General features: G+C 40.4%; 2 protein-coding genes across 2 annotated transcripts in view; one reads left to right on the forward strand and one right to left on the reverse strand.

The window, feature by feature from the left end:
• The window catches only part of LOC146469559 (beta-mannosidase-like), a 31226-nt gene extending 23319 nt beyond the window's left edge, over positions 1 to 7907 (reverse strand). Inside the window, exons 1-8 of the mRNA XM_085123198.1 lie at positions 7608 to 7907; positions 5303 to 5616; positions 4404 to 4438; positions 3801 to 3868; positions 2830 to 3071; positions 1831 to 1933; positions 1174 to 1242; positions 826 to 967 (exon numbers count right to left, since the gene is read on the reverse strand). Of these exons, the coding sequence (XP_084979324.1) occupies positions 826 to 967; positions 1174 to 1242; positions 1831 to 1933; positions 2830 to 3071; positions 3801 to 3868; positions 4404 to 4438; positions 5303 to 5616; positions 7608 to 7875 (1241 nt within the window). The 5' untranslated portion in view covers positions 7876 to 7907. The remainder of the gene's footprint in view (positions 1 to 825; positions 968 to 1173; positions 1243 to 1830; positions 1934 to 2829; positions 3072 to 3800; positions 3869 to 4403; positions 4439 to 5302; positions 5617 to 7607) is intronic.
• LOC146469561 (telomerase reverse transcriptase-like) lies at positions 7884 to 23948 on the forward strand. The gene is made up of 7 exons (XM_085123196.1): positions 7884 to 10284; positions 10495 to 10976; positions 13000 to 13398; positions 14155 to 14369; positions 15342 to 15704; positions 16395 to 16607; positions 23359 to 23948. Exons 1-7 carry the CDS (start codon positions 7996 to 7998, stop codon positions 23667 to 23669), a joined length of 4272 nt encoding a protein of 1423 aa, XP_084979322.1. The 5' UTR covers positions 7884 to 7995; the 3' UTR covers positions 23670 to 23948.

Below are 23948 nucleotides of genomic sequence, written 5' to 3' on the forward strand. Positions count from 1 at the left end.
GCGGTCTAGCAGAGGGCCTTATTCCAGACCGAAGGCCAGTAAATAACCTGGGTTTTTTTTTTCTTAACCGTGTTTGCTGGTCGCTGGCCCACTTCAGTCATGGTGAAGCTTGCCAAGATTTCTTCATTCACGCATTCTTTGTCTGCTTCATCTGGCTAATAAAATTCACTTTCACTACGGAAACTTTCGTCAGAATCGACTATTTTTAGCGAGAAATTTCAATAATACTACTGCAAACAACGCTTAAACGTTTAAGACAAGGTTAAGGTACTTGAACAGCGTTTAAAGACTTATGATATCAAGGAGGGCAATTGAGCCACATTCACGGCTCACAGATAAGTTGTCTGAGCGGAATTGAGAGAGACACACAAAATTTAGCGAACTGCCGTCTCGCAGCTGACATTGCAAATCCCTGAGGATGGATTTACAAGGCTGCTAGAGAGATGCCCAGTCGCTATTACCAGAGTTTTATGCCTGCCTCACCTGCCTCCCTTAACAGCATTAGAAGTAAAAATAGACTGCAAAAAAGTATTAATTTGAAAGTTTTGAAGGGAGATGCAAATCGCCAATAGCGCTAGTCTGTTTCAGGCGTTAAGAAAGTGAGGAGCGGTACGAAGAATATTGCGATGCGAACGAATAGTCTCTTCTCGTTTTTTCGCGCTCGCCTAAAACGAGCTACATGTACAGTAACGTGAACTACTCAAATAAAACAACGTCAGAACAAAATACTGTTTGTCTAGCCTTGATTCTCTGACTCTTTACGGAATAACGAAATTCAAAAGTATCATGTCTTCGAGTTAAATTATGCATTGCCAAATGCTCTACCCCAATTCATCTGCTATTTTGTAGAAATCATCATGTTGATAGATCCCTCCTCCCCAGTTCCTCACGACATTCATGTGTACGTCAGCAGCGGACTGGAGAAGGTTCCTGAGAACAGAGCTTGTTACACGGTCCTCAAAGGCATCTGGGAAGGAGAGAAAAACATTTCAATGCTAACTGCCGGCAAGTCCTAGTATTTTCATTGGATTTCACGCTCCAGATTGCATGGTACTCTGTCAAGCCTTGCATTTCAAATTGGTCCAATACTAACATTATCACCTTAGAGAATCAAAACAGATAAATGTATCACGTGGCAAATAATTTTCAGCTAATCATATACGATGTAATTACCTGCTGGAATCCAATTGGCTCCTTTGAGAAATATTGGCAAATCATTGATTTCAAAGTGAAATCCTAGTCCTGAAAAAAAAAATGCCAACCTCTTAATGGTTGTAAACAATTATCCACTTTCTTAAATTGTCGCTACTAAAGTATCCAAGAAACTGGCCAATGTAGAATTTTTACCTGCTCCCATGGGTATACAGCTCATTATCCCATAACCCCAAGAAATCTAATTTATCCATTTAAGCGAATTATTCTAGTTTTTCTGCCTCTTCAAATTACGTGATGCACTGATGCACTGCCTCGTGATAGGAAGAATATTTTCGTTTTGACCAATTAAATGTTTTTTTTTTTTTAAATTAACAGTATAAATACTATACAGATAAAATAACACATGCAAAACTTCAACACTAGAGTGCATATAAGCCACACAACAGAGCATGTCACAAGCAACTTGACACCACATTATTCTTTGATAGGTGTCCTGGTCACCTCCGCATAGATTTATTGTAATATAACAGGTAGCTTAAGAACATCTTATTAATAAGAACTTTTCAAATTGCCAAAAATATAAGAATGCTCAGCCTCATTAGATGTTCTTATGAAAAAAGGGTATTTCTATCAAATCCTCTTAATCCCTGTTAGATCTGAAAACATTGGACTAGCCTGGGTCTCCCTCTATTGGCTCCTGTACAAGTTTAACTTTTCTGAAACCAATGTTACGAGTTATGCTTGACTGCTCCTCACCAGAGCTGCTCAAAAACACTACCTGCAATGATTAAATGAATACATCAGTGTGAATTCCCCAACAATCAAGTTTCCTTTGGGCACATGCCATCCATGACTTTCTATCAAACCAACATATGTGACTAGTATGAAAAAAAACCAGCAAGGAATATTTGTAGGAATGAGCCATATTTTCGCATAGGATCACTGTAATAATCTGTTATATGAATGTGAACAGGCAATTCCACTCTTCCCATCATTTTCTCCCATCTTCCTCCTCTCCCTCTTCCTTTGTAGGATAGTTCTCAGCAAGCCAGCTAAATGTCGGATGTCACCAGTGACAAGTAGCAGAAGGATTTAACTGACAGGAGGGTGCAAATTAGGATTTTTTTTGAGGGGGGGGGGAGGGAAGGTAGATTCATATTTTTTTTCATAATTTTTGGGTGGGCAAAAGTTTGCCCTTTTTGGGGGGGAGGGGCTGGTGATATTCTGTAAGTTATTTTTCTCTTAGAGATACCGGGTGCTTATCATTTGGCCACAAAATCAAAGTCAAATGGTAAGGTAATTTCCTGGAAATTCCATTCGGAAATTGTGGAGTACCTTCAGAGGTACTCAGACTCTTTTTCCATTAATTTTGGAACGGAACGGCGGAAAATTCCTCCGCCGAATGAATCCTCAGCCTTTTCCGGCTAATCTAAAGCAGGACGGAATGCCTGATAGATAAATGGTATGCGCAATCTCATCCGGTTGGTTAGTTGAATTCGGGAAATCCCTTAACATTATGTAACGGTTACACCAACCGGATTTTTCCTACAAATTGTAAGCACCCACCATATTTCCTTGAATAAGCACCCACGCTCTCATAAACACCCTCAGCCCCAAACAAGTGCCGATATATTTCGCATAAACAATAACGATAGCAATATAATAGTGATTCACCTTGATTGCATAAAGATTCTGTTCTCCATAGCCCTGGGGCCACCAGGGTTTCACATCATCTTTCTCCGAGAAAGTCATAACTGGTAAATTAACTCTTTGTAAGCCCTGTGACAGTTTTAAGACAACTTTCTCAGAGCGTGCCAACTGGGGAAGGCTGAGATGTAGGGTACCAGAAACTCCTTCATCAGCTGCATCTATGAAAACTGTCACTGACAACTGCCAGGTAACATTAACTGACCCAACTGAAAAACAAAATTAGATATTAAGTCAATCAGAGCATTGCAATATTTATTAATCATTTTTGTTAAGGTGATTGGAAGAAAATCCTTAGATTGTTTGAACTTTCTCTTATAAATCTGTCCTTGTTTTTGTCGGTTTGTTTCTTTTTTTTTTCACCAAAAGTGTATATTTGTCAGACATTTGATAGATTCTTATCAAGTCACGCCAGTCCACCACTGTCCATCCACATATGGTATGATTATTAAGCCCCTCCGTCTCAAGACTGCTCGCTCTCTTATAATAACCCCCCTCCCTCTACCTTGAAGTACCCCCTCTGCTCTATTTTAAGCCCCCCTCTACCCTCAGTTAGTGGAAAGAGTCAGAAGAGTCTTGCCCATGAGTCAAGTTAGGAATTTCTGTCTCCAGGCACAAAAAAGAAATTAACAAACATTAATTTCTCTGCATCCACAAAACCAGAAGAGAGAAGCAAAGGAATTTTTTTAGTATTAAAGAACAAATGTTTGAACATCATGAACTAGCAAAAGAATGGATTCTTGCACACAAGCCTCACATAATAATTAACACATCTCTCTCCAGTCTCAATATTTTCATGTCCTCGCTCTCTCTGGAATTTTTTGGGAGTTTGTTTTGTAGTGTATTAAAATATGATATATAAAGAGAAAAATTATGACAAAAGCAAAAAAACAAGTCCAAAATAATGAAGGTGTTCAGAGAATTAACAATAAAGTTACCTTTTGTAGGTGTTACAGTGATATCCCTAATAACAGCTGAGTTGTATGCTTGTAAAGACACATTGCGCCTGTAGGTTAAGGAAACAAAAATTTAAAAATGTGTTACGAGGTTTCCTGAGGACAAGAATGAGTGCAGTCATGGTCCAGCAAGTGGAATGACAAGCAACTGAGTTTTAACTGGTATGTGGAAAAAATGATCAATTAAGCTTGGTTCTCAGGGTCCAAATGTACAGTCAAAAATCCCATAAGAGAACTCTTCTGGCACTACATTTATGCAGATACTACAAATTATCAAAGACAAAAGGGTTGGGACAAATTTGCATTTAGGGTGTTTCCCTACTACGTGACAGAACACAGTACACTCAAATGAAAAATCTTCCATTCTCCGAGCCACACCCCCTTACAATTGTCGAGTCCATGTAAGAAAAATGCCTTACAAATGGACGTCAACATTATCTTGGGGGAAGGGTTGGGGTGAGTAAGATGTCTTTTAAACAGATAACATGGCTTAGCATACTTTGGAACATTTTCTGTCCTAAGCCCTTTTGTCCAGCACTGTAGCTTTCCCATTTATCATGAAGAAGGTTCTGATCAAGAACTTACCAGATTCCCTGTGGGACAAATGCAGGTCCCCAATCCTGAAAGAGATATGAAAAATGTATTTGATATTTTTATTACAAACTGCTAATGTTAGGACATTCCCTCTAACCATCTGCTGTGAGGTGAAGTGATTATAATTTTTGGTGCATTAAGTCTACCACTCTTGATGTTAAAAAATAAATTCTCTCTTGACTACTGTGATCTGCTTTCTGATGAGAGTTTTCATAAATATACCTGTAATATAGGTATTAATAATAGTTATTTGTGCACAGAGGATGATGTCTTAAGGAGCATGAGGGAGGAGGGGCATGTATGCATTTGAAGATGCCATTCAGGAGAGGTTGGTCATTCCACATTTTAGGGGTGAATGAGTAGATTGATTCTGGGGTGTCGAAATAAAATGAGCATTATTCAGATACACATGAAACACCCTTCCTGGCCATAAGACTACACACAAAAAAGATCTCACACTTACTCAGCAACTGTTTTGGCAATGTTTATAAATAAATGAGGAAAAATGTGAATGTGTGATATGACATTATTTTTGACCACAGAATGACATGATGTTTGCTTTAGAAAGTGACGGCAGAACTTTTGCTTTCTTGTTTTGAATATGGCTGTCCTTTAGTACATTCTGACATCAGCAGGTTAGTTAACATACATACATCTCGAGATAAAAGTTTTTTTTTATTTCCATGCAGGAAAGCATGACTAGTCACCAACCATAGAAACATCAACATTTTTGCTGCTAAAGATGCCCAGTGTAGACCTCAGACTAAAATACAGTATATATACTAAGAAATATTAAATTTACAACTTTGGACTTCTCACAAAATTGGGGAGGCTATGAACCCTGGGTATCCTGTGCCCCTTCCACAGATCTACCACTTCTACAAACTTACCCAGCTGAATGAACATTGCTCTTTTCTAATAAAATTTCCATAGCATTCTCCACGCTGTACTGGGACTGGACACTCCGGTGGTACAAGATATGGAGACTTTTTAGCTTGTTGTTTGGCATAGAAGACGGCAGAAAGGAAGCGTACTTCAACCATGTTCAAACCAGCCTTAAGAGCCTTCTTAATGTCGAAGATGTACCTGTGGAACATGTTTGTTGAGCGACCCACAGTGATGCCATTTACAAGAACAGTAGCTACCGTGTCCAGTCCTTCAAAAACCAGGAGAATCTGTCTTTTGGATAATAGGTCCTCAGAAACTGCAAAAATAAAAATTTACAAAATTAGTGATTAATCATCATATAAGAAACCAATAGGTTGGTAAGTAGCTCAGGTGTATTTGCATGACGCAGCTAAAACCATTGTTAATTAGGTTAATTTGCCATTATTGGTTGAAAAAAAGGAGATACTCAAATTTTAAGTTAGTAACAGCAGAATGTGAGAACACCTGTTCTGAGTTCATTAGGTAAAATTTGCAGCATAAGGTATTTTTTTAACTCACTGTAGATTAATAATTTTTCATTTTGGTCAATCGAGGTGGATTCTTTTTTGGAAGTGGAGTATAACTAAAGTTAAAACTCAATAAATTAGTGTTCAATAGATGGAAAAAGGCATATAAAAATTTAGACACTTTCTTGGCCTAATTGTCTTTGACAATGACAATATATTTTTTGGCTATTTTTCAGCTTATGACTTCTTTTGCACTTCTTTATCACTAATAAAATAATGCAAGTCCCCCCTTCCCCTGTAAAATCTAGATACAAGACTTGGTTCTCAAAAACTGAACTCCTTGATAAATTTCTTTGCTTGAAGCAATTCTATTTTTAAGTCCAAAATATTAGTCATGAACTGAACGTCATTTTCTAGATGAAATACACTGTACCCATTGAAAGGACACTTATCATACCTTTATCTACCTGTCCAGTACACATGTTAGTTTCCAATATTAGTCTACTAAGGCTAATCACATACATAAGACACTTAAAGGGACTATGTCAGCAGGGGGACATGCACAGTAGAGTCCATGCGTTGATAGAACCACTTTGAAATCGTTGGCCCAACTTTGTCAAATTACCGTCAGAGAGTTCAGGAAGCTGAAGCCCTTTTTATCTGCCTGAATCGCGTTCATCTTCGGAAAGTTAGTTAAATTTTTTATTTACAAACATTCCTCAATAATTACAGAAGCTGTTTGTCGCAATATTTCTGAAATCGTTTGCTCTGAGCGCTATTAATGTCACTGGTTTTGGACGTAATTTTTCGAGCACAAGTAGTTTTGCAATTGCAAGGATCGGCATATAAACAAAAGAAACTCACATGTAAGTCATTAGTTATCACCGTATCGGCAAAGGTAAGCTGACCGATAATTTACATCAGAAAGCATGATGCCATTTTGATGAAAAGGATTTTTAGAAAAAAAAAATAGGAGAGATGCAGCTGTGCCAGAAAGTGTCCAGTTGTGTTTTGAACTTTCCATACTCTCCCTGTATTTTTTCTCGCAAACTATTTTTAGTAGCAGTTCATGGCTGGTTCGCTATACAGACAAAATATGTATGGAAATGTCAAAATACAACTAGATGCTTTCTAGCACAGCTACATTCCTCAGTTATTTTCTGTACATTCCTTTGCATAGTGCCTAAAGTTTCCAATTCATGAATTTTCCAGAAGTGGTGTTTTATGAAAATTATTTGACATCGGATTTCCATACAAACACTGTTATTTCAGACGTGTTTGCCTACTCGTCAAAATGGCTTCGAAAACCGTGATATTAGACCTGTGGTAAAGATTCTGGGACATGCAGCAAACCTCAGTGATTCATGTACAGTATTTTGTCACATGACAAAGACTTGATCAAATATGGCTGCCAGATGGATACCATATTTAATCCAAGAAGCAATATTGTAGCAAGGACGAAAATCAAGTGTTTGTCATATGACAAATACTCCAGAGTCCATAGAACATTTTGCAGCATGTCTCATAGTCTTTGCTGCTGTCTGCCATTTTAAATGTCGCTTAGACCTTTGGGATGAGGTTGGAGAAAGCCACTGATACAGTTAAGGTGGTGCAGTAGTCTAGTGGTTTTAACAGCATGTTGTACGTCAGATCCGAAGGGAACTGGTTCGAGGCCTAACTTCTGTTATGATCCATCAAAAAAAAAAAAAAACTGGAGATCTCAAATCTTTATGGCACCAGATTGGTAAGAGTTCTCCTTCATCAAAGGACCTTAAAATAAAATAACATAAACTATTCAAACCTTCAAAAGACCTCGTGTAGGTCCAGTTGTCGTAAGCTATCCAGCGATATTTGACATCATTGAACCGGAAGTAAGGATCCATGATAGTGCCATTCCGATAAAGTGCCGTGTGTACATTTCCGGGGACTTCTCCATAAATACCTAAGCTCTTATTTGCATTGTGAACAATCCAGGTACCTCCTAGGTTAACCTCTATAGCGCTACAAACAATGAAATTAAGATGACTAAACGAAAGAGCTACTACAAACATGAAGTGTTTGACGGCCATCTTGAAAGATCTTGAAATGATCTAATTCCGTGCGCCTGTAAGCATTGTGGTCAGCGTTTCATAACAGCAAAATGGCGGCAAAATTTTGCTGCGCTTTCAGCTCGTGAAAATGGCTGTAAAATGGTGGCTAAAAAAGGGAAGGAGAAGAAAAATCATCTTTGTAATGCTCGCAGAATAATATATTCCTTCTACTTTAAGTCATTTACATTGCTAAGCTACATTCGCAAGGTGAAAAATGACAGATCTGGAGAAATCATTCAAGATGGCGACCCTGCAGAATACAGACAACTTCTCAAATCAACTATCATAGCAGTTCCTAGAGATCAGTCGGTCACGCCGCCATTCAAGCCCAGTCACACTCAGTGGTGTACTCTAAAGGAGATCATCAACAGAGTAATCGGGCACTTCTGCCGCTTAAACAAGTCGAACGTTCTTGCTTTTGGCTTTGAGACGTTAAAAGCCAATGAAAAGAGTGGAACGGTGGCTGGGACTGTTGGACTTCAGAACAGTTATCCCAATACAATAGTTAGCTATCTAAGAACAGCCAAAGAGTGGCAACTACTTCATGAACGTATAGGAGATGATTTGATGGTTCATCTGCTGCAGAACGTGGCTGTGTTTGTCAAGGTGACTTCCAAATGTTATTTTCAAGTGGCAGGCTTTCCCATAGGCCGTCTGACTCCCTTAACTGCTAAAGATGTACCGCATACACCTAAACTCCCAGACATCAAACAAAGCAAACAGCCACCAAGTGATGGAGATCATACAAGAAGAATTAGGAAAATACGAAGAGGAGGTAAACGAGTACAGAGATCTCGCAGGAATATTCTAAGTCAGAAAGAGAATGATTTGAATGCATGTGTTGGTGTTGCTGGCACTAGTGATACATCTACTACTCTTGTTAGTAAAGAATGTGATACAGTTGAGGCCAGTACAAGTTCATCGGACTTAACAGTAAATCAACAGGGTCAGTCAGAATTTTGCAAGAGAAAGGCAAGTAGCAGTCCTACTGATGTCCGAGAAGAACCATGTGCTAAGAAAGCGAGAACATGTTCCAGTTTCACTGAAGTCTCCCCTTCATTATTTCCAGGGGAAGCTGGTGAAAACCACTTGAACTCTTCAGCCAGTAGTCACGGCATTAGATCTAGTTCAGATCTGAATCACTCTGAAATGACTGAGAATGAGATAGATAAAGTTACACCTGAAACAAATGGTGAAGAAGTATCCCCACTGTTGTTTCCTGAAGATGAACCAATATTTCCCTACACTACCAGTGAAATGGAATCCAAAAATGCCCAAGAAACGTGCACCATTGAGAAGACTGTCATGCCATTGCTGCAAGAAGATACAGAGTTGATTGCCTTGGATGAGTGTTCTGATGGCCACTTGGCAGGTGATGGTTTGCACAGGGACCAGGAGAAGGAAGTGATTGTCTTGCCAGTGGAAAAGAAAGGTGAACTAAAAAGAAAGCATTTTTCAAAGGCTGGTGTAAAAGAAAAGATAGCTAGCAAGGCCACGAATAACAGAAAACCTTGGAAGTATCTTTTAAAGCTCCTACCTAAGTCAGTGCCAAGAGAATCATTGCCAGAAAAAGGGCCTGTTCCTAAGCATGAAGAGAAATCCCAAACTAACAGAATCCAGGCTAACAATAGCAAAGGTTGTCTCACATCAAAGAAAGCAACCCAAAGTGTCCACTTGAACGTTCCTAAGCATAAAGAGAAATGCCAAACTAAAAAGAGAAAGAGAATCAAGGCTAACAATAGTGGAGGCCGCCTCACATCAAAGAAAACAAACCATGGCATCCAGTTGAATGAAGTTTACTTGCCTCATTCCAGACTATTTCACGCTTCAAATCTCTCCCAAGCGTTCCCAAAGAAACATATAATGGAAACAACACCTGTGAGTATGTCTGGGGCACGCAGGCTTGTTCATCATATTTTCCTGAAAGAAAGCTGTTTAGTCAGCAATGGGGAAAAGGGAACCAACAGAAAAGAAATGCAAAACACCAAGAACATGGCAGGAGTGTCAAGCAGCCAAAGACAAACCCCAAGCAGGGGAAAGAAGCCATTCCGTCTTCCAAGGAGACTTAAAAGAATACAACCAATTCTTTTGAAATTCCTTGCAAAGCATAAGAAGTGTCCATTTAGAACTCTGTTAAGACATCACTGTTTTTATGCTTGCAATAGTAAAGAGACGAGGAAACAAGCAAGATGCACAAGGGTAAAGAAGAGGTTAAAAAAGAAGAGAGTTCTGGCAAGAATCACGCTCCCCAAGGGAAGGGGGTCATTGAAACACCCCTGGGAGAAAGGCCAGTCAAAGGTGTCTAAAAGTGCACATCAGAAGAAGAAGGCAAAAGTTGATGTCTCTGTGTATCGTCATGCTGTTAAAAGCTTTACCAGGCAAGATCAGGTATGCACAGTGTACATGTGAGTCAGTCAATGCTACCACCTACCCCTAAAAATGGTGGGTCATTTATGATACCACCACATATTTTCACAAGCCAATATCTCATCTTATTCTCGTGTTCTGCTTGATAATGTTCATGTGACCCAGTTTCCTTATTACAAACAGCTGTACCCTTAATAATTGGTAACTAATCTAATGATGAAATTATTGCAGGTTGTACGCTTCCTAGAGTGTATCTGCCACAAAGTTATTCCAGGTGAGCTGTGGGGATCTCCACAAAACAAAAGAACCTTTCTTGGCAATCTTGCCAAGTTTGTGCGACTCTATAGAGGAGAGAAGTTTTCCCTGGGACAGATGATGGCAGGAATCAAAGTCTCAAGCTGCAAGTGGCTCGTGGTGAAGGATAAGGCCAAACATGTTCCTCTCTCAGATTCCCTGAAGAAACAGCAGCTTCTTGCTCAGTTTATTTGGTGGTTCATAACCCAGTACATCACGCCTCTTCTCAGGACCTTCTTTTATATTACAGAGAGTGGTATGCATCGCCAAAGAGTGTTTTATTACAGAAAGCCAGTATGGGCAAAGATCCAACAATTTGGTATTGATACATGTTGTGGGGAGTTTTTCAAACTGCTGAAAACCAAAGAAGCTGAAAGCCGTCTTCATAGCAAATCCTCCTTGGGCTTCTCCCCACTTAGGTTTGTACCAACTGTGTATCTTACTATGTTGCCAACATAACACTGTTAAAACCCTTATTTTACACCAACTATTCCCAAATTCTTCTCCATGGATCAATTGTTGCAAGGTTTTTGTCCATCTTAACAGACATGTAGTTGCCAACATTGACAGCTGGAGTTGAGCCCATACCGAGGTGCATTGGTTGAGTTTTTTTACATTCGCTGTTTTTTCTGGATTCTCTGGTTTTCATCCCTCCTCAACTTTCTACCCAGAATATGAGGGCCACAGGCTTATCAGCCATAAGGTTATTAAGTATTACTATCGTTAAACATTGACTGACTGACTGGCTAGCTGGCTGGCTGGCTGACCAGCTCACTGACTGACTACAACGTAACTGGCTGGCTGACGGGCTGACCAGCTGACTGACTGACAAACTGGCTGACTGGCTGGCTCACCAGCTGACTGACTGGCTACATTGTAACTGGCTGGCTGACCAGCTGACTAGCTGACTGGCTGGCTTGCTGACCAGCTGGCTGACCGACTGACTGACTGGCTGACCAGCTGGCTGACCGACTGACTGACCAGCTGGCTGACCGACTGACTGACTGAGTGACTGACTGGCTGACTGACTGGCTGATGAGCTGACTGGCTGATTAACTGGCTGGCTGACCAGCTGACTGACTGAGTGACTGGCTGGCTGACCAGCTGACTGACTGACTGAGTGACTGACCGGCTGACTGACTGGCTGATGAGCTGACTGGCTGATTAACTGGCTGGCTTACCATCTGACTGACTGACTGACCAAATGACTGACTGACAGACTACACTGTAACTGGCTGGCTGACCAGCTGACTGACTGACTGGCTGGCTGACTGACCAAAGGACTGACTGGCTGACTGCATTGTAACTGGCTGGCTGACCAGCTGATTCACTAACTGACTGACTCACTGGCTGACCAGCTGACTGACTGATTGACTGGCTGGCTGACCAGCTGATTGGCTCACAACCTCACTGACTGGCTGGCTGGCTGACCAGCTGACTGACTGGCTGGCTTGCTGATCAGCTGACTGGCTGACTGACTGACTGACTAACTGGTTGACTGACCAAATGACTGACCAGCTGACTGACTGATTAACTGGCTGGCTGACCAGCTGACTGACTGATTAACTGGCTGGTTGACCAGCTGACTGACCTATAACTGGCTGGCTGACCATCTGACTGACTGACCAAATGACTGACTGACTGACTACACTGTAACTGGCTGGCTGACCAGCTGACTGACTGACCGGCTGGCTGACTGACCAAAGGACTGACGGACTGACTGACTGACTGACTGACTGACTGACTGACTGACTGACTGACTGACTGACTGACTGCATTGTAACTGGCTGACTGACCAGCTGATTCACTAACTCACTGACTCACTGGCTGACTGGCTGACTAGCTGATTGGCTGACAACCTCACTGACTGGCTGGCTGGCTGATCAGCTGACTGACTGGCTGTCTGACTGAATGACTGACTGACTGGCTCACCAGCTGACTGACTGACTGCCTGGCTTACTGACTAACTGGCTGACTGACCAGCTGACTGAATGGCTGACTCACTGGCTGGCTGACCAGCTGACTGTCTGTCTTCCTGACCAGCTGACTAACTGGCGGACCGGCTGACTGAGTGACTGGCTGGCTTGCTGACCAGCTGACTGACTGACTGACTGGCTGACTCGCTGGCTGCCTGGCTGACCAACTGACTGACGGACTGACTTGCTTGCGGGCTGACAAGCTGATTGACTGGCTGGCTGACCAGCTGGCTGTCTGACTGGCTAGCTGGCTGACCAGATTATACACCCAAAAAGTCCATGTTTAATAGGGGGAAGGTCACGTAATATTCAACATTCATTTAGGGGCGGATCAGTCAGTTTTGTGTCAAAAGGAGGAGGTGGGCCATGTGTCTTTTATCTACCACATTTCCAAATGCTCCAGCCCACCCCACCCTATACTTTTTGACCGGTCCCTATTTGAAATCGTTAGTTTTTCTCCACTTAGATTTATTCCAAAGAGCTCAACAGTGCGCCCCATCACTAATATGAGACACTGTCCAACAAGCAAGGGACCAGTTAGCTCTCAGAAACCGCAGTCAATCAACAGGAAACTGCAAAATCTCTTTGAAGTTCTCAAATTTGAGAAAGAACGTAAACCCAAGAACCTGGGTGCCACCTTGTTTGGAAGTGATGATCTCTACCGAGTACTGAAGCCTTTTGCTGAGAAAACTCGAAAGTGTGTAGAAGGAAGGCCGTTGTATTTTGTTCACGTTGATGTCAGCCACTGTTATGAATCTATCCCCCACCAGAAACTGTTTGACATCGTGAAAGGAGTCATTGAAGAGGAGGAGTATTTGATCCGGCGCTTTGCTTTGCTAAAGATGTCAGCAGGAAAGGTTTTCAGGTATGGTTTTAATCTCGGGTAATACTAATTTCTGTTTATCAGGATTTGTAACTAAGTTCTAATAAAAACCATGGCCATACTCTGTGGGTTAAATGAGTTCCACACCCCTTTTCAGACCTGGAGCTTATAGCCTTTTCTTTTCAACATATTTGAATGCGTGATAGAAGAGGTGTATAATCGACAATTTTGCACTGAAAAAGCTGCTCCAAATAAGCTGTATTTTGACTTATTGTCAAAGAACAAAAAATATATACATTCAGGCTCATTTCATACTTGATATCTGTCCAGTCTAGATGTCAAAATAAAGCTTACTTGGAGCAATGTTTGGATGTTTCAAGGTCAAATTGAAGGGCTGGGAGTATAACCGACCCAAATGACTTTTCAGATCGTTTTTTGTTGTTTTAGCCTAGATTCACCAGAGTTTTTGCATGTGGCCTTGAATTCCTTCAGGAACGTTGCTCCAATGTTATACGCTGCTTTGCGCTTCGTTTTGTGAGAAAAACGGAAATGTTGCTCGCAAACGGAACGCAAGGCAGCGGATAAAACATTGGAGCAATGTGTCCTGAAGGAATTCAAAGCCACATGCAAAAATTCGATTAATCTGAGCTAAAACAACAAAAAGCAATCTGGAAAGTCATTTGGGTCGGTTGTGCTTCCAGCCCTTCAATTGTAAGTTACACCACTTTTCCACCAAGCCCTCAATATGTAAGTGTTCAACTATTTATGTAAAAATTAAATTTGCTTTTTAACTTGCAGGGAATATTTCAAGCATGTCAGCACTGCAGACGACTGTCGTTCGTTTCCAGATTTCTTTCAGTCCCTCATTGCCACATGGAAACTGAAGCAAGTGGTAGCGGTGGATCTCGTGTGGTATTTGACAGAAGACAAGGACAAACTGATTGACCTGCTCAAGGAGCACATCTTCAACAACATTGTGAGAATTGGAAACAAATATTACCAACAAATCAGAGGTGTGTGGTAATGGTAATGGTATTTATATACCGCATTTTCTATATGCATATATTCAAATGCGGTTTACAATACTACTAATCATGAAATAGCACAAAGACCAGACCAGCACACCGGGAACTCCATGCCCTACTCTTTGCGATTAGTGTGTGGGTTCTTTAACGTCCCACAGGGTTATGAACATTGAAGTGTTGTGAGACGGGGCCTTCGGTTTATCGTCCTTATCCGAGAAGACTAGAAAGTCTAACCATTTGCAGATGTCGTCACAAAGGCAGCACTTTCTCCTCAATTATTTAAAGACCCTGAGTGTTGGTCCGGCCGGGGTTTGAACCCACGACCTCCCGCACGGTAGTCCGGTACTCAACCAACTGAGCCAACCGGTCGGCGGTGGAACATCAGAGTTGTTCGGGACGAAATATCTCAATGTGTTCTTCAGTCGTTTGATCTTGTTAATTGGTCACTATACAATGGCCACGTGATTGCGTGATTGAGGATCACGTGACCGATTAACAAGATCAAACGACTGAAGAAGACATTGAGATAGCATTGAAATATTTCGTTCCGAAAAACTATTTCTCTGAGTCAGTAATTTTTTTATCATTATTATGTTTAGAGCAGGTAAAGAACCTTTTCAACAGCTTAAAGGGGAAGTAACATGCGAATTTCGCGTCATTTCAAAACCCAAAAATGTTTGTCTAGTTTTGTCATAAATTATCACCCCAGTAGAATAAAACTGTCGATTAGTGCCTCTGGCCAGACACAGAGTAAGTCGGAATTGATTGAAATTGAAAATTGTTAGACTAACGTTTTCCAAGTTCTCGCATTTTTGTTTCCAAAATGCACTTAAAGAGCAGATTACGAATTGTTCCTTTCGCAAATTTTTCTGTAGCTAAGTGAAGGTCTTATTTCACCATTTTTAATTAAACTTGTCAAAAACGCATGTTAATAACCTCTTTCAAATCCCTTTGTTTTAGGGATCGCCCAAGGATCCATCCTGTCCACAATGCTTTGTGGCCATTTCTACAGCCACATGGAAAAGATCCACCTTTCAGACTTGTCACGTGAACCTAACTCACTCTTGCTAAGATGGGTTGACGACTTTCTGCTCATCACTCCGCAAAAGAGCTTAGCTGTTAAATTCCTGAATACGATGCATGCTGGAATACCAGAGTACGGCTGTTTTATCAATCGTGATAAAACAATGACTAACTTCAACGTGGTCCTGGCTGATGGGCAAGAGGTGAAGAGGGTCGGAGCAGGTGAAAGGTTTCCATGGTGTGGATACCTTCTGGATACTGTCACGCTTGAAGTGCGCAGTGATTTTTCCCGGTACACAGGTTAGTGGAGGAAACGACAACCTTCTACCTCAAATAGAAGAAAGATCCTCACAATATGACCAGCTCCCAGTTGGCTTGATACCTCAGTTGGTAGAGCACTGCACCGGCATCGCAGAGGTCATGGGTTCGAATCCCGTTCAAGCCTAACTTTTTTTTCAGGTTTTCTTTTCGCAACTGCTTAAGTTGCGTAGTAACTGCGAGGATCTTTCTTCTATTTGATCTTTCATCCGCAGTTCAAAATATATGTTTCATATATTTACATTTATTTAAACATTCTACCTGTCGTGCACGACAAGTTGTACTCAAGTTGTTGTACTGAAGTTTGATTTACTCGAAACAATTCGTATCGTAAGCCTGTCGTCAACAGGTCGCTTTAATACAGCAAAGTCGTACCGTTGAAATCGGCCTTGATATGGACAATGATCTAACGCAGAAACCTCTCTGGTAGTAGTATGGACAAAGATCTTCCTGATATATAAACATCTCCAAGATGGAATGTCTTTCACAAAATAAGCTTTGTGAGGCAGACACCTAAAACAGATACAGAGAGGACAACTCCCTAGGAAAAAATATGCAGTTTGTCTCTGCTGTTTTCATTCCTATAATCCAACCTAGACGCCCCTATGTTGGACAGTCAAAACCTGTCTTGCACGTTGCCATTTATAGATGCATAATTTCCTTTTCTCTCAGGGGTCCTCTTAAGGGACACAATATCCGTGGCCTTAGATGCGCATCCTGGTCAAGCCCTCCATCGTAAGCTCATGTACTCAGTGCGCCCAAAGTGCCATCCTCTTCTCTTGGATGAAGATCTTAATTCACGTGAGAGTATCCTGTTAAATGTGTATCAACTGTTCCTTTTAACGGCGAAAAAGTTTCTCGTTTATGCCAAAGAGCTGCCGCGAGGTAAGTCATCTTTAATCGCCAGGCTTTGCAACAGGGACCTAAGGGAAGTGGTCAAAGCTACTATACTCGAACAGGACTCACCAAACCACAAAATAGATGGTGGTCTCTGCCTTCACCTCCTTCCTCAACCTCAAAAGATGGTCCTTTATTGCATAGCCTCCCACCCCCCCCCCCCCCCAATCCAGCAGTAAAAGATAACAGTGAGGTTCAAACCTCAGTTTTCTTGTTTATCTAGCAATGCTGACTCTTGCTAGCTGAATATTTCTGTGTCAACTCAAATTTTAAAGCCAATAAAATTTTGTCGGTAATGTTCATGAGATAGGTGGTGCTGGGTGGTGCCTTCGATAACCCCCCTTACCACAGACAAGGTGGGTTCTTTTCGAACAAACTTGTTATGACCAGTTCCCTAAAATGTTCCAAGTTAATCTTTTCTCGCTGGAATGATAAAAACGCGCACCAAATTCATGTACCGTTGTGATTCGATTTAGCCCCCGGGGACAGCTATTAGAGACCGGAGGCTGATCGAGAAGAGCGCGCTGATTATTCAACACATTGTAACACTGCCCAAATATGGTCATGGTACACTGGATATTCGTTGTCCGTGGTCAACAGATATCCTGCGATATACGTCAATGAAACACAAGCAACTAATAACAGAAGCTGTAACAGTAAAACTACGGTAATGTTCAGTAAAATGTTCGTATGTAAAGCGAACCTCGAATTCAACACGTCTATTTTACGTCAAATGATTCTCTGTTTCTCTCGTCAATCAAAAAGCTCCCTTAGAGGAAATCGTGTTAAATATATATATTATCACTGCGCAGAGCACTACGAAATATTGATTTTGTAGGGGGCGGAAAATCGGAGTACCCGGAGAAAAACCTCCCGGAACAAGGACGAGAACCAACAACAAACTCAACCCACATATGACACCGAGTCTGGGGGCCCGTTTCTCGAAAGTCCCGGTAACTTGTCGGGCCTGATAAGTGTCTTTGGTGATAAGTGTTTCTAAGCAGAAGTCCATTTTTGTTAGCTTTGGATACTAAAATTTAAAACCTGATAATTCTATGAAAACATTGGCCAAGTATCATGTCTCTAATCACTGTATAATCGGCGAAAAAACATTTAAAAATATACTTATCGGGCCCGATAAGTTACCGGGACTTTCGAGAAACGGGCCCCGGGAATCGAACCCGGGCAACAGTGATGAGAGGCGAGTCCTCTCACCACTGCACCGTCCCTGTTCTGCCGGTTGCGTAATACACGTGCTTATTGGAATAGGGCGTTTATTGACAGTGGGGACTTACAAGTTTGTTATATAACTGGAAATACTAATTGCTCCGGCTAATTGTCCCATCTCATCGCTGTAGTTTCCTTGTGTCGTCAGCTTTTCGTTGTTTCACAAGTGACAACCAACGCTTTCAGTCAAGTATTTCTGCAACGTTTCTCTACACAAGCAGGAACAAACTGTTTCCTATTTTCTTTATAAGATTATCTATACAAACTTCGTCACGCCTTTCGGCCAAACATAGGCCATTTTCCGAGACGTTATTACTGAATTATTTATTGATTTTTCCGTGTTAATTCCAAATTTAATGGCGCGTCAGGACACGTTTTTAAGCTGGCGATTTTGTTTCTTCTAAAACACCTGTCTCGTTGACAGTGTACTTGTACTTTCAGTCGAAAATAGGCGCGGTTTAAACCTGTTCGTTATCTTTTGTTGTCTTTTGTGAGCCGAATATTGATCTTGAAAGCAACAGATATCTTAATCGTGAAAAGAACAAACCAGTTCGAAAGCAAAACTCACGAAACACGTCTCCTTTTTAATGGATCACGCGGCAATCGACAGCAAATTTGAATTTCACACCTAGATTTAACATCTGTATTACAATGGAATATGCAGTTAGCAAGGCATCAATTTTTTGCTTTTCAGATCCACTTCTGTTTATATTCCTCCCTCTTTTATCATCCACTATTAGCTTGGATTTTAAGTGCACCAAGTGAGACAGATGCAATTGTTAATATATTTGCCCTAAAAAAAGCTATAATTTCATTGATCCGCTTTTAACTGCGACCGGTGGTACGTTCATATTTTGAGCAACTTAATGGATCGCATTGTTTGTAGACATGAATATACCTCCCATGTTCAAATACCGCTAAATGAAAGTTTTTGTTAATGAGAAATTTAATTCAAGAGTATGTACATGTCAAGCCCATCCGTAATTAAACAAATTCTAGAATGCTGCAAATTGCAGTTATTTAAATTTTAAAAGCAATTTTTTCCGTTTGTTTTGGATCTGAACTTATTTTTAACATCCAGAATGAAGAAAAAAATTTCTAGAAAATGAGTTGTCTAGACCGTGATTATTAATGAAGTGCTATGATGAATTTTTGTGCCGTTCAAAAACTGTTCCATCTACAAAATGTCCTCGATTTCTATTTCGTATTTCTTCGAGGTATTAACACCGCTGGTGTTTTATTACAGTGGCTTAAATCATCGATTCTTTCATATGCCGTTAGATTTCAGTGCTTGCCATACTGTATTTTTTTATTATATTTTTATTTAAAAATATGAAAATACCTTTTGTCATGAGCTCATCTTGGGGGCTTACACGTAGACTTTAATTTACAACACATAGCGGACGCGAGACTAAACCGCACCAAGCTGGAAAAATAAAATTTGATTATGTTAAAAGAGCAAAATGAAAAAGCGGTAAGACCCTCTTAAAAAATGCTGAACATGACAGAAGATTTCAATATTTTCATTTTTAAATAAGAAGAGCCAAATGAAAAAAAGTTCAACTTTTTGAGAGTCAGAATATTTCTACCATTTTTTTAGAAACAATGAGGGCGGTATAATTCGGACACTGAAAAGAAATGAATACTGAAAACGTTATTTGTGTTTCTTGCATTCTTATTCTTTCGTTCTCCCTTATCTGATTTCTACGAAGATGCTAGGCTTTTTCGTTTAAAAAAATGTTATATTTCATGTAAATAATTCAGTAAACTGACTTTACCTATAACAGTCTTACGACTGACACACCCTGTTTAACACTTTAAGCCCTAACAGTGATCAGCATCAAATTTCTCTTTGTAATATCAATGCTTATTCAACCCCTGAGGTCAAGAGAATTAAGGATATGATCACCCAAGGTGAATTTTCTTCATATTTTAATAAATTCATCCTAGTACGTTTATAAGAAAAGTATGGGGACAAGACAGGAGAATTTGTTCTTTGATATTAGGGGTTAAAGGGTGAATGATTGACCAGCAGAGCCTTTCTACAGCTACCCTGCAAGTGGAGGTTCCTTGGTTGCCCTGTGTACCGGCGGGCGAATATTAAGGTAGCTTATTCGCTTACCGGTTCATAGGGCGGCCTAGGAATGTCTGTTCACAGGGTACGCTACAATGGCTACCTATAGGGAAGTTGTCAAAACTACTATACCCGAGCAGGACCCACCAAACCCCAAAATAGATGGTGGTCTCTGCCTGCACCCCCCTTCCTCAACCTCAAAAGATGGTGTCTTTATTGCATAGCCACCCCTCTATCCAGCAGATACAAAATGATAGTGAGATTCAAACCTCAGTTTTCTTGTTTATCTAGCAATGCTGACTCTTACTAGCTGAATATTTCTGTGTCAACTCAAATTTTAAAGCCAATAAAATTTTGTCGGTAATGTTCGCGAGATAGGTGGTGTCTTCGATAATCCCCCTACCAGACAAGGTGGGTCCTCTTCAAACAAACTTGTATTATTAATTGGCAATAAAATTCATATATTTGAACTGCGGATGAAAGGATGGATAACTGAGAGACCGTCGCAGTTATTTACGCAACTTAAACAGTTGTGAAAAGAAAGCGTAAAAAAAATGTCGTGACTCGAACCCATGCCTTCTGCGACACCTTTGCAGTGCTCTACCAATTCATCCTAGGAGACCCAGGGGCAGTTAGTCGGGTAGACGGGATTTGCGTGTACGGGAGAGCCCCTGGACAATTACTCTTATCGAACCAGTTCCAGAAGCATTTGAATTCAGAAAAATTTTTCTGGCCAATCGAAAGCGGGGAATTCAAATGCTTCTGGAACTGGTCCGGGAAGAGTAATTGCCCAGGGGCTCTCCCGTTCTTACAGTAAACTTTCACCCACGAAAATCTCTTCCACCCGACTAACTGCCCCTGGGGAATGCTACCAACTGAGCTATCAAGCCAACTGGAAGCTGGTCATTTTGGGCCTATTATAGAAACCTGTGGACCTCGGATTGTAGATCGAATCGCAATGAGGAAATGTCAGTTTTAATGGGGGGAGAAATACGGAGAACCAAGAAGTCCCCCACCCCCACACAGTGTTTTAAATTATCCCTGAAAAGCCCCGAGAGGTGGGGGTGGATAATAAGATATTTGGGCTTTGTTTTTGCAACTGCGTAAATCATTAAAAAAAAAACTGCGAGGGTCTTTCTTCTATTTTCGTTAAATCTCGACCAAATAAAGCAAAATTTTCATTCCTTCAACCTTGAACTTGGAGATAGCATTTTAACTTTTGTCTCTGTAAATGAAATACTGGAGTGTGTTCAACCGGTTTGCTAACGCACGCCCGCTCGTCCTATTTCAGTATCTCATAGTTTTCTTTGATGCTTAAAGGCTGCGTTCGGTCATAAATCTTTTATTAGATGTTTGGTGTATAGTATTGCTGTATAGTTTCACTCGTTGGTATTTTGACTCGTTCAAAATACAGCACAATTCGTGAAAATATACAGTAATATTACACTTAACACACCAAAACTGAACATCGAATTAGATATATTTCTTTCATTTTTAAGACTAGCTCTAACTCTTGATCCTAAGAATCAAAAAAAGCCGAAAAGTTATTTGCTTTCATACCTCCAAAGTAAAAATGGATTTTTTTTCAATTTTTGGGTTGAAAGTACAAGATTCAACAAATATATAGTAATAATCATAAAAACAGACATTCGCACTCCACAACGGGAAATTACATATATATGAAATCTCCGCCTTCCAGAAACAAAACCTCTAATTAAATTGGTCAAGCGATATGGAAAAGCATCAACATGATGAAGCAAGCTTTTTGAAAAAAACTAATTAAAAAAATTATCCAGTTGCCGTGAATGACACTGCATGTTTCTTTGCAGTGTGAGTCAGCAAATGATTTATGATATAGGTCGAAGAGCTTTATAACTCTAGTTACTGTAAAAAGCGCAGGAAACAATAGTTAAGTGATTCCATAAACGCGATTGCGTTTGCCAAGCTTGATCCGTTAGTGAATTACAGAGCGAAGATGAGATGTAAATTAAAACCTTTATTAATTTCTTTTTGCAAGGAATTTCTTTTCCGCGATCGTTAAAATTGGTTGCCTGAACTTTTTCTTCGGAGTATGGACAAATAATTGCCTTGGGCGTGACACGGATCCTCTCTTGTCGTTGTCTTTACAAACTCTGTGTACAATATGCCTGTAAATATCACTTGCATATGGGCTTCTCGTTCTCATTAGTGAATATGTACTTCTACCTGTCAATATAGGCTCGGTTTTAATGTTTCCACATTTCCTGAGTGTCAACTATAATAGAATTTTCAATTAGAGCAAAAAAGCAATCGTTAAGTTATCTGACAGCTTGACAACTCGAGCGGAAACGTGTAATGACGCCTTTATCGTTAAAACATGGAACGGTTCAATTTAAAGTGCAAGATAGGCAGCGTAGGAAAGAAACTACTTGAACGCGATACTTATCCTGATTGTAATATATTTTATGAACTGCACTGAAACGGTAAATTTAAAGTTATCACAAGTTAGATAGCGTAGAAAGAATGAATACTATAGCCAACGCTTTATCATTCTCCTGCAACATCAAGCGCTGTCAAGAGCTCTAATCCCGTAACTGAACTTTGCAAATTCTTATTTTATGAAGAAAACAGCACTGAACAATGCGAAGTGGGTTGTTATTTTTCTTTTAAAAGCATTTCTATTTTCTGACTCTCCACTGAAATGATCATCATTCAAAATGAATGGAATATTATTTGTCAAAATTCATTAGTACCGTATATGGATGCAGTCAGGTGATGCACGGTCGGGACATTTTGTGTCACTGAAAAGCTCCGGGCCCCGAGCCGTTTTTTACTCCTCGGTCCCCTGCTTTTTAATCCCTAATCCCTAAAATAATAGAGAGATTTAGAATTGCGTTTACGGCAAGCGGAAACGTGAGATTCGCGTTTATGTTGTCTTGAAAAAGTTGGTGCATAGATGAGAATACTGCAAAATAATTCTGACCTTTGATGTCAACGTAAAACTACTCAATTTGACATAGAAAATGAAAACAGAAAGCGGTAAATGAAGGATGAACATAGTTACGTGGTCATTTCTTTCATTAATTTTAGTAATTGTTCGGAAATGACCAAATGTGATAAAAAAAAAACGTTTTGAAAATCATCGAAATTGCTAACATTAGAAGTCGCTAAGTATCCAGCTGAAAAAGTTGCCAAATTAAGTTGATCCTAAAAATAGTTAGTTTAATCCTTTCCCAGTCATATTTATCTCTTGGTTTATTTGGTTTTCATTTTACAGTCTACATGAGGTCCAAAATAACAACAATTGAAATCAAAGCTCTGGAGCAGAAATGTTTGTGTTTCGGTGTAAAATCTATTTTGGTTTGCGAAAATAAGCCCCTTCCTCCGAAAACAAGCCTAGGGGTTTGGCGGGATTTTACGGTATTCACTTGGTAATTAAAGCGTCTTTTTGCCTTTTAGGGCATCAACCTAAAGACAACCCTGCTTTCTTTTGCGAGATTTTCCTGTTGTTAGCACAGTACTTCCACGCCACAAGTTCACGCAAGTACAGAAAGCTCTCCCCTGATAAAGCCACGTTTTCATTGGACGAGCGCGAGGTCACGTGGCTCTGTTTTCACGCTTTCCACACGTGCTTGCGAAAGAAGCAGTCTCGTTATGGCGAAATCTTGAAATTCCTTAGAAGCGGATTGTCGTACCTTGGAAGACCTGGAGAGGATTTGAAGAAAGTCACAGAGGCTTCACAACACGCAGTGTTTAAGAAAACCCGTTGAAATAACAGGTTCTTTTCATTTGTGCCATGTCGCCTTTATTTCTGTTCATTTACGCTCCGTTCATAGGTTTTAGTCGTTTTTATTTGAAAACTCAGGTTTTCATAACTCGTTCAATTTCAAGGCGTTTGGTTAACACTTAGCGTAAACGCTCTGTTTAGGTCTCGGCGGAAGTCAGTCAGGAGAATTAACATTCAGATCATAGGAGTGAAAGGGTTAAGGAACCACGAAGGCAACGCCAACGAAAACGTCGTTTGAAAATATAAGTTCGCGTTACTTGTA

Source organism: Pavona decussata, unplaced genomic scaffold (genome assembly GCF_977016875.1).
Source record: "Pavona decussata unplaced genomic scaffold, jaPavDecu1.1 SCAFFOLD_122, whole genome shotgun sequence".
In the NCBI taxonomy this organism is placed as follows: domain Eukaryota; kingdom Metazoa; phylum Cnidaria; class Anthozoa; order Scleractinia; family Agariciidae; genus Pavona; species Pavona decussata.

Excerpts from the sequence above, each read along its gene's own strand:
- LOC146469561 (XM_085123196.1), top strand. The coding sequence starts at position 7,996 with ATGGTGGCTAAAAAAGGGAAGGAGAAGAAAAATCATCTTTGTAATGCT. Across the intron at positions 15,705-16,394 it reads TGATTTTTCCCGGTACACAG|GGGTCCTCTTAAGGGACACA; the intron begins GTTAGTGGAGGA and ends CTTTTCTCTCAG. Across the intron at positions 16,608-23,358 it reads TGCCAAAGAGCTGCCGCGAG|GGCATCAACCTAAAGACAAC; the intron begins GTAAGTCATCTT and ends TTTGCCTTTTAG.